Source organism: Lichenostomus cassidix, chromosome 8, assembly GCF_008360975.1.
Source record: "Lichenostomus cassidix isolate B80296 chromosome 8, HeHo_3.0, whole genome shotgun sequence".
NCBI classification, from domain to species: Eukaryota; Metazoa; Chordata; class Aves; order Passeriformes; family Meliphagidae; genus Lichenostomus; species Lichenostomus cassidix.
Window position 1 is genome coordinate 15225320 of NC_139489.1, and position 17186 is coordinate 15242505.

At 40.6% G+C, this 17186-nt stretch overlaps 1 protein-coding gene across 6 annotated transcripts in view; it reads left to right on the top strand.

Annotated features, from left to right (window-relative positions):
• The window catches only part of LRRC8D (leucine rich repeat containing 8 VRAC subunit D), a 51976-nt gene extending 37404 nt beyond the window's left edge, over positions 1-14572 (top strand). For 5 of the 6 annotated variants that reach the window (XM_085068033.1, XM_085068029.1, XM_085068032.1 and 2 more), the window contains one exon: positions 8897-14572. In XM_085068033.1, coding sequence (XP_084924159.1) covers positions 8899-11463 — 2565 coding nt within the window. In that variant the 5' untranslated portion in view covers positions 8897-8898 and the 3' untranslated portion in view covers positions 11464-14572. Of the gene's footprint in view, positions 1-8685; positions 8707-8896 lie in introns of those variants that run through there. The other variant, XM_085068035.1, reaches the window with a different exon arrangement.
• Positions 14573-17186: the final 2614 nt, after the last annotated feature.

Sequence of the window (17186 nt, forward strand, 5' to 3'; positions counted from 1 at the left end):
TATTAATATATTCTGTAATAAGATTTGTATCTTTACATTCTGTGGCTTAAAATCACCAAACTATCAGCTCTGTGTATGCCAGGTTCAATTTTCTACCACTTTGAAGTTGCCCCAGTTCCATGTGAATTCAGAAGAAGGTGAGACAGAGACTGGCAGTGTGTGTGACTGTGCTTCAGAAAGGAGTATTTTTCAGAGGAATTGCATGAGTTGCTGAGTGCTATCTCTGAGATAAAGCAATTTCATGTAACAAGCTTTGCAGACATGAGGACTTACTTATGTAAAAGCAAATTTAAATAACTTGGGTCTAAACCATTTTTACCTGTTCTGTTTTTCAGATTTCTAAACTAAAAAGGAAATAAAAGTTTGTTATATTTTTTCCTTTTTTTCTCTTCTAATCCTTTTAATTTAATTTGAATTGTATTGCTGGGTTGTTTTTAGTGATAAAAAGCAGCCTCTAGGGACTAGAGTTACCAGATGTGCTTTTATTTTGGTGCAGCTTGCTTTTGCAACTTGATAAATTCCCAAAGTGCTCTGGTTAGTAGAAGTGCCAGATGTTTACTGTGTGTTCCTGTACTTCTAATAGTGGTCATGAAAACACTGCAGAAACCTCACTGCCTAAAAGAGAGGGAAACAGATTTAGAAATGGCAAAGGGATTAAATATTTACACTTGAGCGCAAGCAGCTGTTAGTTTATTGTATGGTGTAACTTTTAATCACATTGTACATCCATGCCAGCACAGATTAAATCAACTTCAGTGGTTTTCAGTTGTGTCTGCACTTGAGTAAAAGTGCTTGGTGTTAAACTGGGAGTCCTGCACACACAAGTTAGGCTGTCTTTTCGAGATTACTGGTCTGGCTGTTTTGGGAAATATGTGAAATGAGATACAAAGTGTCTGCTCGCTGTTTTTGCTCTCTGGGTAGGTAAAACACAAAATGCTGTTGGAAACTTGGTTACTCAGGCTTGGTGGTGTGTCTTCGATTGCTGGGGAGGTGCTGCCCCAGATAAAAGAAGGATGAATTGGCATTGAATAAATCAGAGTGGTTGTAGCAGCAGGGTAAGGTCGGGAGTGTGTGTGCTGAGGAACATCCAAGGTGTGTTCTTTGTTTATGTGCCAGGGCCTTGCTGCTCTGCTGTAGGATTTCTGTTCTGGCAGCTGTGCCCATGAAATGCCTATGTGTTCTTAGACTGTTGCTTGCAGGTATGAAAAGCATTTAAGTTCAGTATTTACCCTACTGCTGTCTCATTAGCCATCTCTTTTGGTTTCTTGCATGTTGCCTTGCAAGGGGGTTTGTTTTATAACTCACATGTAGTTAACTGACTTCAACTGGAACACATCTGATGCTGAGCTCTTCACCAGGTATAGAGACCTATGAAGAGGGATGCTCAAGGACCACTCTCTCCAGTCTTGTTTCCTTCTCCCATCTCTTTTCTTAGACCCTTCATGATCTCTGACCCTGCTAACCTGTGGGAAGTAAGGATGGAGCAGTGCTGCTGAACATTCAGCTTAGGGTGTCCCTGAGCTTTCTGAAGTCCACTGGGCACCTGCTCTGCACTCTGAAGCCTGGGGACAAGTGTCAATAAAACCTGAAGCTTGCACTTTTGGTCAAAGCAGCTCTCATAAGAAAGAGCATGCTCAGGAGTACTGCAGTAGGCAAAGTGGGAAGTTGCTCATTTTCTGTGCTCTGTAGACACAGAATTTGCATGTAGCAAATACCGAGTTAATTGTGTTAATGATTTTGGGGTTTTTTGGGGAGCTTTAATTGTGTTATTAATCCTTGGGTGCTTTGGGAAGCTACTCAGAAACAACAATGGGCTCCTGTTTTGAACATCATCCTTAAACAGACCTCTCCAGTTATTTACAGCAAGGCAAGAATGAGGTAAGATTTGACAGTTTATTGTTAGGGAAATAATTGCTGCTAATACTGCTTTTTAAATATCACATTGATTACAAAACCTACAAAAATCTGTGTAGGAGTGGTGTATAGCACTAGACCTTCAAAGAACTGGTAAACAAGGAAGATTCAGTGTAAACACTTAAATAGCAGCATCCAAAAGTAGGTTAGAATGTTATACAACGTGAAAAAGCCCAGCTTTGAAGGGCAGAATTTTTTAAGATTTTAAAAAAAGAAAAGGGTTTTTTAAATAGATTTCATTTAACACTGATTATGTAAAGAATCTTATTTTTGTCTCCAGCTTACTGAAGCCTAATATTTCTGTATGCAGCCTAAGAGAAATTAGATTTTGATAATTACCTGTTTCACAAGTTACTGTTAGGTTCATAAAGGTGATGATGATTCCTTAGTTGGAGAATGTATTTGCAGACCATATCAGAGATTGTATATGTTATGTTCATAAACATATATAACAATATATCAAGATATTGCATATCCCCTTAAGGAAAAGTCCAAAATTATAGCTGTGCAGTTTGGGCAGTGGGATGGGGGAAACTGGGGAGATGGGTTAGATGTGGGGGATTTTGTTTGGTTGCTTTTGTTTCTCAAATAATTAGTGTACGAGTGGTGCTAATTATTCCTCGTCGATAATTTAAGTGTTTTATCAAATAAGACCATCATATGTTTACATATATATTTATCTAATGAGATTTAATTACAATTAAAAGCTATTGTTGAACTCTTGTTCTTTAGTTGAAATTATTTTCTCTGTAGGAAATACCCTTTCATCTTTGTGTTCATTGCTTTTCCTTATCCAGTTATCATCCATTACATGGTATCCAAACAAAAATAAACCAAACTAGATCTTCCAGATTAATTTAAAATGGGTAGATTTGGTTGCTGTTAGATGTTTAGGGAAGAAGCAGTAAGTGGGAATTTTTGTCATTCTAATTGGGTGGAAGGAAATAATGGAAATCCTTTTCTGTGCAGCTTTTTATGTTAAATCTGTTTCTGCTTTTCCAGAGATGAAAGCACTGATCGGGCAGTGTGTGATAACATAAGCCCCATCGTTGTGTTAATGGTCTGCAATGCCTTCCATCGCTGAAGAAGCAGCAAAACATTCTCTGTGGTAGAGAAACACTATAAAAATGCCCATGTTGTATTTTACTGTGAAATGTTTCCTGGACTTTTCAGGCAATAGAGACACAGTGCACAAACCATACTTAGCTGAGTTTTGAGGGGTGATTTGCAGAATGGTTGAGAAGGAGGAGCTGTAGTCACAGTTGTACCTATAGGTGGTTTTGTAGCTTGAGTGGGCTCAGGTACAGTAAAGCACAATAATCTCTTGTCAGATAAAGCAGCAGAGAGCTAAGTCCTCTTAGCCAACATACTAGGAGCAGCAATCCAGGTTAGGAATAGTTGTAATATTCCAGCTACTTCAGCAGGGGCAATTTCCCTCTAATAGTCTATCCCAAAGCCTGCTGGTGGTTAAACCTTCAGTTTGTTTTAAACTTCTCATCTCAGAAACTGAATAACCAGTGCAGGTGATGGATGTGTCTGTATGCTCTGAATGCCTGCATTCATTTATAGACTTTCCTGCATGTCTTTGTGCATTATTTTGCAAGGATTCTGGGGCTCCTTATACTGGTTCTGTGGAGAAGAAAAGGAGAAAAAAAAAAAAAAAGGATAATGCCATCATTTTAACGTTTGCAGATTGTCTGTGGAACAATTGATATTGGCAGGGTCTTGGCCAACAGGAATCTTATACTCCATTCTTATCATGTTAAAGGCTAATAGTCTGTTTTAATAGGATGTTGCAGAAGTAGAAATGGTTGGTGGAAAGAGACAGCAAAATATACAATGAATATAAATTTAAACTTATGGTCACTTGATCAAAATCAAGCTAGCAAAGCCTTCGAGTTATGGGAAAACTTTTCTTCTCCTTAATTTCCTGTGGGAAGGGAGAAAGCAATTTTGTTCATGATAGCACTTCTTCTCTTCAGCTAGAAATGTTGAGTTTTTTTCAGGAAATTCTTTACCAGATGCAGTGACAAGGCGAATTCAAGAATCTTTTTGTTTCCTGAAACAAAGTGGGCTTGTTTGGAGTCTGGGAACCTGAGAGTAAATGAGAGTATCGTGTGCTACAATTCTTGTTTTATTTGTTTGTTCTGACTTTGAATTTGCTTTAACTTTAAATATGCTTTTAAGACAGGAGGGCCAGTGAGTAACAGGACAGACAGTTTTTATCTGTAAGTACAGGAAGAAGTAGGATGTAAATAAACATTAGTGACATACCAATCTGCTGCTTCCTTTTCCGCTAACTTCTGTATTTAAGCTAGAACAGTTTCTTAGGAAATATCCCAAATATGTCCATTTTGTATTTCAGCATTTATAGTCTGAAATGTCAGAAATTCACAGGCTAATCATGTTCTGACCTCTTTCTAATACAGCTTTTCTTTGAGACTAATGAAATTATTATAATTGTTAGGAGGACTGATTTATTGAATTAGTTGCTATCCTTGCTGATTTAGTGTGGGCCTATAACAATTGTATTGTCACTATTCATTTTTTTCCTCTTTATATTCCATTTTCACTGTAACTTGTATAACTGCAAAATACACAGAGTAGATTTAATTCTAGAGCTCCAGATCACACTACTGCACTACTTTCAGAACTTCAAGCTTTTCCACCTAAAATCTTAGGAGGTAGCAAGAAACAGCTGTGCTTAGAATAGTTGCATTTATTTAGGCTAAAGATTTTTTTCCTTTTCAGGAGAAAGAATACACCCAGTATATAGCTGGAAGTGATGTATGGAGCTGGGAGAAGTTAATGTTATTGTAGAATGTCATCCATGTTACAGAACTGGAGACAAAGGGTTTGGGAGGAAAAAGGGTTATTTGTTAAAATTAAAGTCTTCATGTAGCTTTGCAGCCCTAAGGATCATGCTGCAATAGGCTTGAATTAAAATCTATGTTTATTAAAACTAAGCAAAAATGTGCTATTTAAAAAAGCAGTCTGTCCTGATATTCTGTATTGGGAATTAAAAAATACTTCTCTTCAAGAACCTCACTGTTCTAGTGTGTGTCTCTTGGGACCTTGGCTGTGTCAAAACCCCGTGTTCTTCTGAGCCTCAAGGTCATGGTGCCTTGTAAGCCCTGAAAAGGGCTGAAAGAACTGTGATTAGAAATCAGGTACTTAAACATTTCAGCTGCACAGGACTTTGCTCTTCAGTTTGAGCTGTCTGCTCACAGACTTTTTCTGCATCAGGGCTGTGAGTAGAGCATGCCCTGACTGGTCTTGAGGGGAGACCACCTATGGCAGGATGTTGCAGGCTCTGCCTGCCAGACAGACTGGCATTTGTGTCTTTTTTTTTTCCCCTTTTTTCCTTACTTCTGTGTTATCACTGCAGCTTACAATGAAACCCAACACCCAATTTGGCACTCTTAAAAGGAATTGAAAATTAGTGATGAAAATACTGTCCACCTACTCCAAGGAATATTCCAGACAGTAGATTTTAAAAGCTTTGAATAGTTTAAATTCAGCTGTGGAATAAAGAAAATCCAAACCTATTACAATACTGTACAAACCCGTTGTTCTGAGTACCTCTTAATAGTTTGATCTCCAAGTGTGTGCAGAAATATAATAAAAGTTAACTTCTGTGACTATTATTTTAGTAACATCAAACACCAATTCATTTTGTGATGGATTTAAGAGAGAAAAGATCAAATTTATTTGTAGCCTGTCAGAACATGTCCTATACTTTGTGTAGGTTTTTCATTTTGCTTTTAAGACTCAGAGCATTAAACATTTTGGACATGCAAGGAGAGAAACCTGTTTTCAGCTCCTGTAACTGATTTTTGCTAAATAGAAAAAGGTCTGACTGTCTTTTATGAGACAGTGTTAGTAATGCCACAGAGGAGTTTTTTGTGTTTTATAACTGCTAATCTCTGCCAAAACACCAGCTCTTCCCTGAGTATCAGTAACTTGAAAGAAAAGATGTGTTCAGAACATCGAATGTGGTACTTCTTGGTGTAAAGCTCCTGTTACACCATGCTGCCTACAGCCTCACAGAAAGGATTACTCAGACTCTGTTGTGTCTCCTGACCTTTTTGGAAAGGGTTTTGTGTGTGCAAGAGGTCTGGTAGAGGCAATTTTTAGCTTTTGCTTTTCTTGTTGTTGTAAGTCTTTAGCTGGAACCACTTTGTGCCCTGTCATTTCTTTTCCATTATTTCAGTTGTTTAGAGCAGTCATGTCTGCAGTGCTTGGGTTTCAGTGCTTTGTCCACGTGTTCCCATGGCAGAAGCAAAAAAATCACCTTCTTTGTGTGAAAGGAATTCTGGAGGCCATGCCCCAAACCTCAGTGAAGTAACTTCCCACGTAATTAGCTAGTGCAAAGTTGAGGGAAAGGCTAGCCCCAGAGGAACAAGCAGTAGCAGCTACCTGTGTTTGCTACAGCAGTGATCTCGTTCCTCCTTGCCACCCTCCTGGCCCTTCTCTCCTGCCCCTGCATGGCTGTGTGAGCCCAAGCACGGCTGCCGTGTGCCTGCAGGACTTGGCCTGGCTGCACCTTTGGCTTTGTGCTCTCCTGCTGAACTCACCTGGTGGGCGACAAGTTCCTGTGGCAGCCGAGGTAGGTGAGACCACAGTGAAAACAGTGTGGAGATGAGAGTATCCCTTCCAGAGAGCTTCCTGGGAAGACAGAAATTACTACCTCTGCTGTTGCTTTGTTGTTCTCCTCTTCTGGGCAAGTGACAGGCAATTGGGCCTTAGGAGTTCGGAGAGTCCTTTTGTATCAATCTGTTGACATTAGCACGAATGGCTAACGCTGTTCATTTGCACACCGTTGTTATTTAAAAGTCAAAGGTAGCTATTCTAGGGCAAGCAGTCATGCTGTGACTCAATGTAGGTAAGCACTGGGAGACATTAAAGATGTGAGTTTGTAGCTAACCTCCAAGTAAGACACTGCGAGGCTTTGATAGCTGTGAGGTGTGTTACTGGTCTGTGTCTTTCAGCACTTGCTACAGCAGCTGCAGCCCCAGGGAGGTGTGTGGGGACAGGCTCAGGAACCATGCTGCTGGAAGGAGGTTCTTGTGGAGCTGGCAGGAGTGTAGGACCTTGACAACTTCTGACAAGGGAAGAGTATTTGACATTCATTTGCCCACTGGAAAATAAAAAAAAAAAAGAGAACTGGAAGCTCCTTCTGTTGTTTCCCCGAGAAACTGAGCCCTAACTTTCTAAGTTTTGCCAACTGCACCAAGAGCACTGAGATGAGTGCTGCAGTGAGATAAAGTCCTCTCCTCTCTGGCTGCCTCCACCAGATCCCAGGCTTGGTATGCAAGACTGGTAAAAGCTTCTGGGAGGAGACATTTCTGTCATGAGCTCTGTGGTAGAAAAGACAAGTGCTGGCCTTTCCCACAGACCAAGATGTGGGAGCTACTTGCACTGCTGTGGGGTGCTAGTGCATGACTTTGACTATATAGGCAATAGCTGGTATTTGAGTTTTGTGTGTAGAAATGTGTGTTATGTACAAATTATTAAATAATCACGTTGTATATATGTTGCCTGCAACACTGTCCTTTAGGGTGTGTAAGGTGCAGGTCTTTATGAACTATTATGCTACAAGTTAAAAATAATAAATGTAATGTATTTCATTACTGCCTGCTTTGTTCTCCTTGTGCTCTGCTAAGCTGTTCTTCTCCCAAGCAAAGGGAGACAGACTCCATGGGATAATGTACATACTCTCTCCTTCCCTGCTGCATGTGTGTGCACAAGCTAGGTATTTTTCTTTAGAAATGGCAAATTTGTGTCACATGTTCACTAGTTAAAAAGGATCGTTTTACCACATCCTGCTTGCACAGGAAGCTTATTTTTTAAAAGCTGATAAGTTGAGTCCTCCATATTTTGTTAAAACAAAAAGCAAAGCAAGTTCTTTAAAGCTGCAGAGAGGTTTGGATTCTCACATGGTCAGTTTGCTGCTTTGTCTCACAGTGCATATGTTTAAGATAAAGTGAAAGCCTTGCAGTCTGCTCCTGTGCTACCTGCACTACCCAGCTTCCTATGATCACAAGGCTGTGATGATAATCTGAAAAAATGTTTTCCCCAATGTATTAAGAAAGAGCTGTGGGGTTTGTTCTTGGTTAGCTGGGTTGAATTGATTGGGGAAAAAATGCATACAGTACCAATACTTGGTCCAGTCATAGAATAAATGGTTTGGGTTGGAAGAGACTAAAAATAGCACCTAGTTCCAACATTCCTGCCACGGGCAGGGATGCCACTCTCTAACTCAGGTTGCTCAGGACCCCATCCAACTGTTTTTTACTTTAAGACATCCAAGTATATTAAAACAATTGTGCCAAATATTCACATAGGAACTGCAAATCTTTCACTTGTGGAGTGGTACTTAAAAGGGAAAGGAGCTAATCAGTCTGGTAAGACTTGTGCGTGCTCAGTAGGAAGGAGTGGAGATTCTGTGTTGTTGTCCTAGATGAAAAGAAATGAGAGACCTTGCTGACAACATAACAAGACCTAAAATGTGCTGTCCAAGTCGTGAGCAGTGTGCAAAGCATTTAGAAAAATGCTATTTTATTTAAATGCAAGGTACTATAAAATACTGTTAGTACTGGATTTTAAATGCTCAGGCTCAAGCAATCATTTTTACAGAATTGGATTTAGTGTTGTGTAGTTTATTATTGGTCTTGTTTTTACTAATACATATCAGCTACAGTATTTTACCTTTCAGATACTTCACTTGCACAGAGCAGGCTTTGCTTTTGTGAAATGGCCAAGTGAGAAGACTTCTGTTTTGATGCTAAAGTAATGCATTGTTTTGGTCATATCCTTTGAGAAAACTGTTGAGTGGAATGATGGGCAATGTGTGACAGGCAACAAAACATAATGAAAAGTGAAACCTTCTGAGGATCTGTATGTCACAGTGGGATTGTTTTTAAATTGTAAAATAATGTCCCCATTCAACAATACTGATCTTTTCTTTGTTCTCTTGTAGGAATGTTTACCCTTGCAGAAGTTGCATCGCTCAGTGACATCCAGCCAACTTACCGTATCTTGAAACCATGGTGGGATGTATTTATGGATTATCTTGCCGTTGTTATGTTGATGGTTGCCATTTTTGCTGGAACCATGCAGCTGACAAAAGACCAGGTGGTCTGCTTGCCAGTTTTGCAGTCTACTGTAAATTCAAAAGTGCAGCCTGATACATCAGGGAAGGCTGAATTTGCCACTGTTGAAACAACCACTGGCCAAGAAGAAGCATCAATGAGAACTGTTTCCTTCGGAAGTGCCCCTACTGTAGCACCTGACATTCTGAGCAGAGCTACCTCTTCTCAGTATCAACCCACTGAATCAGGCCAGGAGCTGAAGAAGGAGCAGAAAGATTCCTCAGGCCGTAAAACAAATTTGGATTTTCAGCAGTATGTGTTTATTAACCAGATGTGCTATCATTTGGCTCTTCCTTGGTACTCAAAGTATTTTCCCTATCTTGTTCTCATCCATACTCTCATTTTAATAGTCAGTAGTAATTTTTGGTTCAAGTATCCCAAGACTTGTTCAAAAATTGAGCATTTTGTGTCTATATTGGGGAAATGCTTTGAGTCTCCTTGGACTACCAAAGCATTGTCTGAAACGGCATGTGAGGACTCTGAGGAGAACAAACAGAGGCTAACTGGCGCCCAGTCCCTGCCCAAGTATGTTTCCACTAGCAGTGATGAAGGAAGCCCAAGTGCTAGCACTCCCATGATAACGAAATCTGGCTTCAAGTTTTCAGCTGACAAGCCAATGATTGAGATTCCCAGTGTCACGATTTTAGATAAGAAAGATGGAGAACAAGCCAAAGCGCTGTTTGAGAAAGTCCGTAAGTTCCGGGCTCACGTGGAAGACAGTGATCTGATTTATAAGCTCTATGTTGGCCAGACTGTCATCAAGACTGTCAAGTTCATATTTATTCTCTGCTATACTGCAAACTTTGTCAACACTATTAGTTTTGAACACATCTGCAACCCAAAAGTGGAACACCTGATTGGCTACACACAGTTTGAATGTACACACAATATGGCTTATATGTTGAAGAAGCTGCTTATCAGCTACATTTCCCTCATTTGTGTCTATGGTTTCATCTGCCTCTACACACTTTTCTGGCTGTTCCGAATACCTTTGAAAGAATATTCTTTTGAAAAGGTCAGAGAAGAGAGTAGCTTCAGTGATATCCCTGATGTCAAAAATGATTTTGCGTTTCTCTTGCACATGGTAGATCAGTATGACCAGCTGTATTCCAAGCGATTTGGTGTCTTTTTGTCAGAGGTAAGTGAGAACAAACTGCGTGGAATTAGTTTAAACCATGAATGGACTTACGAAAAGCTTCGGCAGCACGTCTCCCGCAATGCCCAGGACAAGCAAGAGCTGCATCTCTTTATGCTGTCAGGGGTCCCCGATGCAGTGTTTGATCTGACAGATCTGGATGTGTTGAAACTGGAGCTGATTCCTGAAGCAAAAATTACAGCCAAAATTTCCCAGATGACAAATCTTCAGGAGCTTCATCTGTACCACTGCCCTGCAAAGGTCGAGCAGACTGCCTTCAGCTTCCTCCGGGACCACTTGAGATGCCTTCATGTGAAATTCACAGATGTTGCAGAAATTCCTGCGTGGGTGTATTTGCTCAAAACCCTCCGTGAATTGTATTTGATAGGCAACTTGAACTCTGAAAATAATAAAATGATAGGGCTTGAATCTCTTAGAGAATTGAGACACCTTAAAATTCTCCACGTGAAGAGCAATTTGACCAAAATTCCCCCTAATATCACAGATGTAGCACCACATCTGACAAAACTAGTCATTCATAATGATGGCACTAAGCTTGTGGTACTCAATAGCCTTAAGAAAATGACTAATGTTGCAGAGTTGGAACTGCAGAACTGTGAACTGGAGAGAATTCCCCATGCCATCTTCAGTCTCTCTAACTTACAGGAATTGGATTTAAAGTCAAATAGTATACGCACAATTGAAGAAATCATCAGTTTCCAGCATTTAAAAAGATTGACTTGTTTAAAGCTGTGGCACAATAAAATAGTCAGCATTCCTTCATCCATTACCCACATAAAGAATTTGGAGTCTCTTTATCTCTCCAATAACAAACTTGAAACCTTACCTGCCGCAGTGTTCAGTTTACAGAAACTTAGGTGTTTAGATGTAAGCTTCAACTCAATTGCGGTGATTCCAGTGGAAATAGGTTTGCTTCAAAATCTTCAGCATTTTCACATCACAGGAAACAAAGTCGACATTTTGCCAAAACAGTTGTTTAAATGTGTTAAATTGAGGACTTTGAGTCTGGGACAAAACTGTATTACCTCAATCCCAGATAAAGTAAGTCAGCTGTTGCAGCTGACTTACCTGGAACTGAAGGGAAACTGCTTGGACCGTCTGCCAGCTACGCTGGGGCAGTGTCAGCTTCTCAGGAAAAGTGGGCTCATAGTGGAGGATCACCTCTTTGATGCTTTACCCTCAGAAGTTAAAGAGGTGTTGAATCAAGACACAAGCATTCCCTTTGCTAATGGGATTTAGACTGAGGTGAAATGCTCTGGTAGCTGGCTTCCAAACAGCAAATGCTAAAAAGTATGGCAATTGTGAGATCATGTGTTTTAGCAAGCAGAATTCCTTGGAAGGCAGAACTACTAGCAGGATTAGAAGAAGTGCAACTGAAGTGCAAGTTCAATGTTTGCAGTGTTTTAAAAGTTCATTTCCAAAATTTTTGAGAGGATAAAGAACCTTAATAATCTCAATTCTTTTTTCCTTAAATTGTTTGTAACTTGGATGCTGCCGCTTTTGAATGTTTACAAATTTGCTTGCCTGCTTAAAGTAAATGATTAAATTGATGACCTTTTCTTACTATGCAAGTTATTCCTTAAGGTCTGGTTTTACTTTAGTGCATTATGGGGAGGCAAACCAAGGCTAAATGTTGTATGTGGTATGAGCCTAACAGCACTTGAAACATGCGTTGAATTGTGTTGTTAGTGTTTAGCAATCCTTAGCAAATGAAACCAGTTTGGCTGTGATTTGAACTGCACCACAAACACCATTTTCCTGCATTAAGGTATGTGGTTTCATAGAATCATATAATCGTTTAGGTTGGCAAAGACCTGGAAGATCATCAAGTCCAACCATTAACCTAACACTTCCAGATCCACCATGTCCCTAAGCACCATGTCTGTGCTTTTTTTTTGAATGCCTCTGGGGATGGTGATTTCACCACTTCCTTGGGCAACCTCTTCCAATGTTTGACCACTTTTTCAGAGAGAAAAAATTTCCTAATAATCTAAACGTTTCCTAGAACGACTTGTGTCCTCTTGTGCTATTGCTTGTTGCCTGGGAGAAAAGACTGAGCCCCACCTCACTACACCATCCTTTCAGGTAGTTGTAGGGAGCAGTAAGGTCCCTCCTGAGCCTTCTTTTCTCCAGGCTTAACACCTCCAGCTCCCTCAGCTAGTCCTCACAGGACTTGTGTTCCAGACCCTTCACCAGCTCTACTGCCCTTCTCTGGACACTCTCCAGTACTTCAGTGTTTTGCATCAGGCCAAGTGTGTTTGCCTTCATTCTTCACCTCAAGGCCTCCTGGTTTTGGGTGAGATTCCCTCTGTGGTCCAGTGTGCTAGTCCTTCACACTGGCAAAGGCAGGTCACCTTCCTGCAGCTGGTCTCCCCCTCAGCTTCCTCAGCTCCTCTGTCTCATGCAGCAGTGAGTGGCAAAAGGGAGAATACTGCCATGTGGCTTTCAAGTTGGGGGTAGTTTTGATGTCTCAACTGTTCTGGAAGGTGACTTTGAAAGCCATTAACCACCAAGTGACTTTACTGCTCATGTTTTGCTCTGCTGAGTTTTTATCTGGAAAACTCAAGGCATTTTATGAGTTGGCGATTATTTTGTTTCCCAGCCTTTGCTTAGGATGTGGGACATCATCTCCATTTACTAGACTAATAGCAGACATAAGATCTGCTTTGTTACTCGACCATAATTAAGCTTTATCACCTATTGTGGTGTCTTCCACACCTGGACTTTACCATACCCCAGCCCAACTAATCTGATGTCTTTGAACACTTACTCAGTGTTAGAAAACCCTAACTGTGTGCCAGATAAGTCATCCAATAAAGAAAAAAGCAGACAGCAGTGAGCTTGGGATTTTTTTTTTAGGTTAGCCTTTTTGGTGGTGTTTTTTTAACTGAGTTTGCATTGCCAGAACCATTAGAGAAATATAATCCATTAAATCTGCAAAATCATCAGTTGTAAATCTCAGTCATTTACATTCCATGTGTGCAGAAAAGAAGTACTATGCTGGGAGATGATTGCATGATTACTCATGGTTTAAACACAATTCCCTATTGTAGTGTGGTCAGGACTGAACTAGTCTGTAGTTCAAGGGACTGTTCTTCTCACACAGAAATCCTCATGCACAGTCATTTCTACTGTAACTTCACCAGAGCTGCCCTGACTTACACCACTATTAACGAGCGGATAGTTTAGGCCTAGAGGCATTGAGCAGGCAGGAACATTTCAAATACTGCTCTTAGAAGTCTTGCACATTTTATTGTTAATAATTTACTGTTAGTCATGCTGGGAGGACTGTTCTCAGCTGTAGGTAGCAGTCTCTGAATACATACCTGCACCATATGTTTATGTATGTCAGAAGACCAGTTTATGATTAGTGGTTTTCCTACTTCTCATGGGGATACAGTCTGTTTTCCACTTGCCAGCAGGTAGTAAACTTGGGATGTTGACAGTTTTGCAACACCAAGTCACAGGTTAGGCAGAGTACTTGGAGTTACTGATCTGTCCTCCACTGGGAAACTTAGTGCTAATCCTCAGATTCTTTTTTTTTAGTAAAAGTTAAGGCTGCAGCAGATTTTTTTTAAGAAACTTTCATTTGTTTATTTTTTGCACATAGATCACTTTAAAATTGCTGGACTATTGACTCTTTAGAAAAACTGTGGAATATACTATTGGTGTATGCTTTGTATTTGCTGTTGAGTGTCATTTCAGTTTCCAAGAAATTGTGTGTAGGAGGGAGGAAGAGTTGGAGGGTGACAAAATGATTTAAATATTTAGAAAAATAGTTCTATTTTTCATTTTTCCCCCCTTTTTTAATAGCAGAGTCGCACAGAATGTGGCTGTGTATTGATCTAGTTTTTAAAAGGTGTTTTTGGTGTTTCTGATTCTCCTGCTGGCCCTACTGATGTTCAAAAAATAAACCCATGTCTATTTCATATGATTATGGTATACTAAAAAAACAAACCCATGTCCACTTAATAGTATGGTATACATAACTTAGGCCACTGTTTTGACTAGTTAGTAGCCAACTGTACTTCTTTAGACAATTTCCTCCAAAATAAGTGTATGTTAAAGTTAATTTAAAGCTTCTAATGCTTGCTTAGCATAAAGTCCATTCTTGTTTTTAGGAGATCTTTCTCAGAGTGGGGAGGAACTGCCCAGCACCCCCATGACACCTCCCCCCAGTCCTTCCTCCTCTTTGTGACTGTTTATAATGTTCCTATTTCCTGCGTGTCAGCTGACACAGTTTTGCTTTAAAGTCTTGGAAGTTCATCTCTTTTCCATGTAAGGCATGTGAAATATATTTTGCATTTCTATTTGATTTAATAAATAAGATGTTTATATCTTCCTCTAATCTATTTTTTAATGGGTGAAAACTGTGTTTGCATAGTAAAAGCTCTGATTTCAAGTACCTCATGCTGAACTTGTTCCATGGTGCCTGTACTCTTAAGAAGGAAGAGGTAAGAGTTGCCGCTCCCAGTAAATCCTGTAGGTATGGTTTCTATCCAGAATACAGTGCTTCAGGACAATTTTTTTTCCATGTACACAATCTAAATGACCTACTACTGTTTTTATTTGGCTAATTGAATTCTGCAGAACACATGTATAGCCCTGCAGAAAAACCTGTTTGTTCAAATGAGAGGAAGTAGGAAATTGCCCATTCTGTTTGCTCCTTCCACTTTAACTCATTTCTGCAAAGATCCTTTCGTTTGTCAGTAACCTTTTGGAAACTGCTTCCAATGATGCAAACCAAACTGTGGCACTCCTGGGCAGGTATCAAGCCTCTTCGTGTAAGAGAGGATGCTGACATTCCTGCTGGGTGTGAAAGAATGCTGGATGTGAAAGCATGCTGATGTGAAAGGCTCCCTGCTGCTACATAAATGGCTTTGCAGTCCTGAGCTGCCCTCTCTGGTAGCAAAGCAGGATTCCCAGGCACTGTACGTCATGTCTGAGTATGGGGGTTCTGCTTTGTGAACTGTATTTCTAATAAAAATCTTAGAGAAATAGCTGTTCTGTATATTGTGTTTCCATAGATGTGCAGAGAAATTGGTGGTGTATGGTTACACGAAGGCAGTGGGCTAGGAAGTGATTACTTAAAGTCAAGTTAAACAAAGCTGGTGCTTCTACAGCTGTGGGGTTGACTGTCATTCTCATTTCTTGCAGGAGCAGATTTTGGCTTTCAGATTTCGCAGGACAGGGAATTGGGCAGGAAACCTGACAGTCCTGAGTGTAACTTCTGCAGCTTGTTACGAAAATGAAAAATGGGGCTTCTGTTGGGTCTTTGGGTTGTGACCCTGTGAGTGTGCTAAACATGAGAACAAAAGTCTCGGATTTGCTGAGGGATCTCAGTATTGCACGCAGAGTCATAGAGCACCGTGGCAGTGGGCTGAGGGTAGCAGAGCCATAGGGCACCGTGGCAGTGGCTAGCTGCCATGTGGCTCAGGCTAACTTATCTGGGCAGCTGCCACCCAGTGTGATGGGATCGTTGTTCCTGCAACAACTGGCCTGAAAGACACAGTGGAGCATGGCACTGCTTTTCAGTCCAAAGCAAGGGGGAAGGCTAAGCCCATGACTTGAGACCTACTTTAAGGTTTGGTACAGCCATTTCCTCACCTGGGGTAAAGGATATTGAAAACATATCTCCTGTCTATAAGCTATGGATTCTTTAAGGAAGGTAAAATGCCTGAATGATTGTGAAAAATGTAAATCATGTAGAGATTGTGTCATGTGGAAAGATTCAAGAGGCATAGACTGTCCCATCATTAGCTCCATGGCAGAGCCCTGTCAGTGCTTTTCTGATGTGTGATCCCAGTACAATTTGATTTAGACAGCAAATCATCAGTCTAGGCAGGACTGGAAGATACCTCAAGATGTCTTTAAGCTTCTCACCCTGCCTCATGCAGAAATAAGGTTCCTTAACTCATTCCTGCCAGATACTTGTCAATATGTAGGAATGGGTTAGCAATGGAAATTCCAGCCTCTCTAGGCAAGCTGTTTACTTAATCGTCTCCATGTTGAAGAAACACAGCAAGACAACTAACTGCTGATGCTCTGTTTAAGCCAAACCAAATTATTAGAAATATATCAACCTATTTGCTTGCAGAAGTACAGACAAACTGACTGCTACATGGATATGTTGCATCCCAGGCAGTCTGGGAGGAGTATAGTTTAGTATTCCTTTGAAAAAAGTCCTGAGGGACAGCTTGCATCAGTTCAGTTACAGACACAGTGCAAATAGTCGCATTCTCCAGTGACAGCAGGGCCATCTGCAACCACAGTGCAATGCATCCACGACTGGTCTGCCTTGTCTTAGGCTGGAGACTGACATCCTTGCCCTTGCAAAGCCTGGGTCCTTTTTTTGTTCAGAAGGACATTTTATGAGGATATTTAAATAAAAAGTTTCTTGGGCAAGTTTGCTGTTGGAATATGCAAGTTGATCCTTAAGATTACTAAAGTTGAAAGAATTGAGACTAGTTCTGTACTGATTTTGACCCTGGCATTAATCGCTTGCTTCCCTCTGTGAATTGATAAAATCACTGCACAAACTGATGATTAGCTACAGTGTTACACAATTGGTTGGTATTTCAGCACTGCAGAAGAGTTCCTAGTTCAGGCTGTCCACTTGTGCTTACACAGTGTGTTCAGCACTTAAACCAAAGGCATCAAACATTGAGGTTGCAAAACCCTGTGGGTTTATGCTGTGACCAATTTCCCAGGACAGCAAATCATTCCCCATGCTGCTGAAGGGAGGGTACGCTGTGTCACTGAGTACAGTTGTTTCTGTAGCAAAGATGAGGCTTTAGCATTAAGCTCAGAAACAGATTTTCCAAGCTGATTACAAACACGCACTCATTCCACGATAAAAGTCATGAGAGATGTTGTTTCTGGCTGAGATGCTGAAAATAGTTCCTGTAACTCAGCCAGTCATGGGTGCAGAAGTGGCAGCTCTGTAATGTTGCGCATCAACA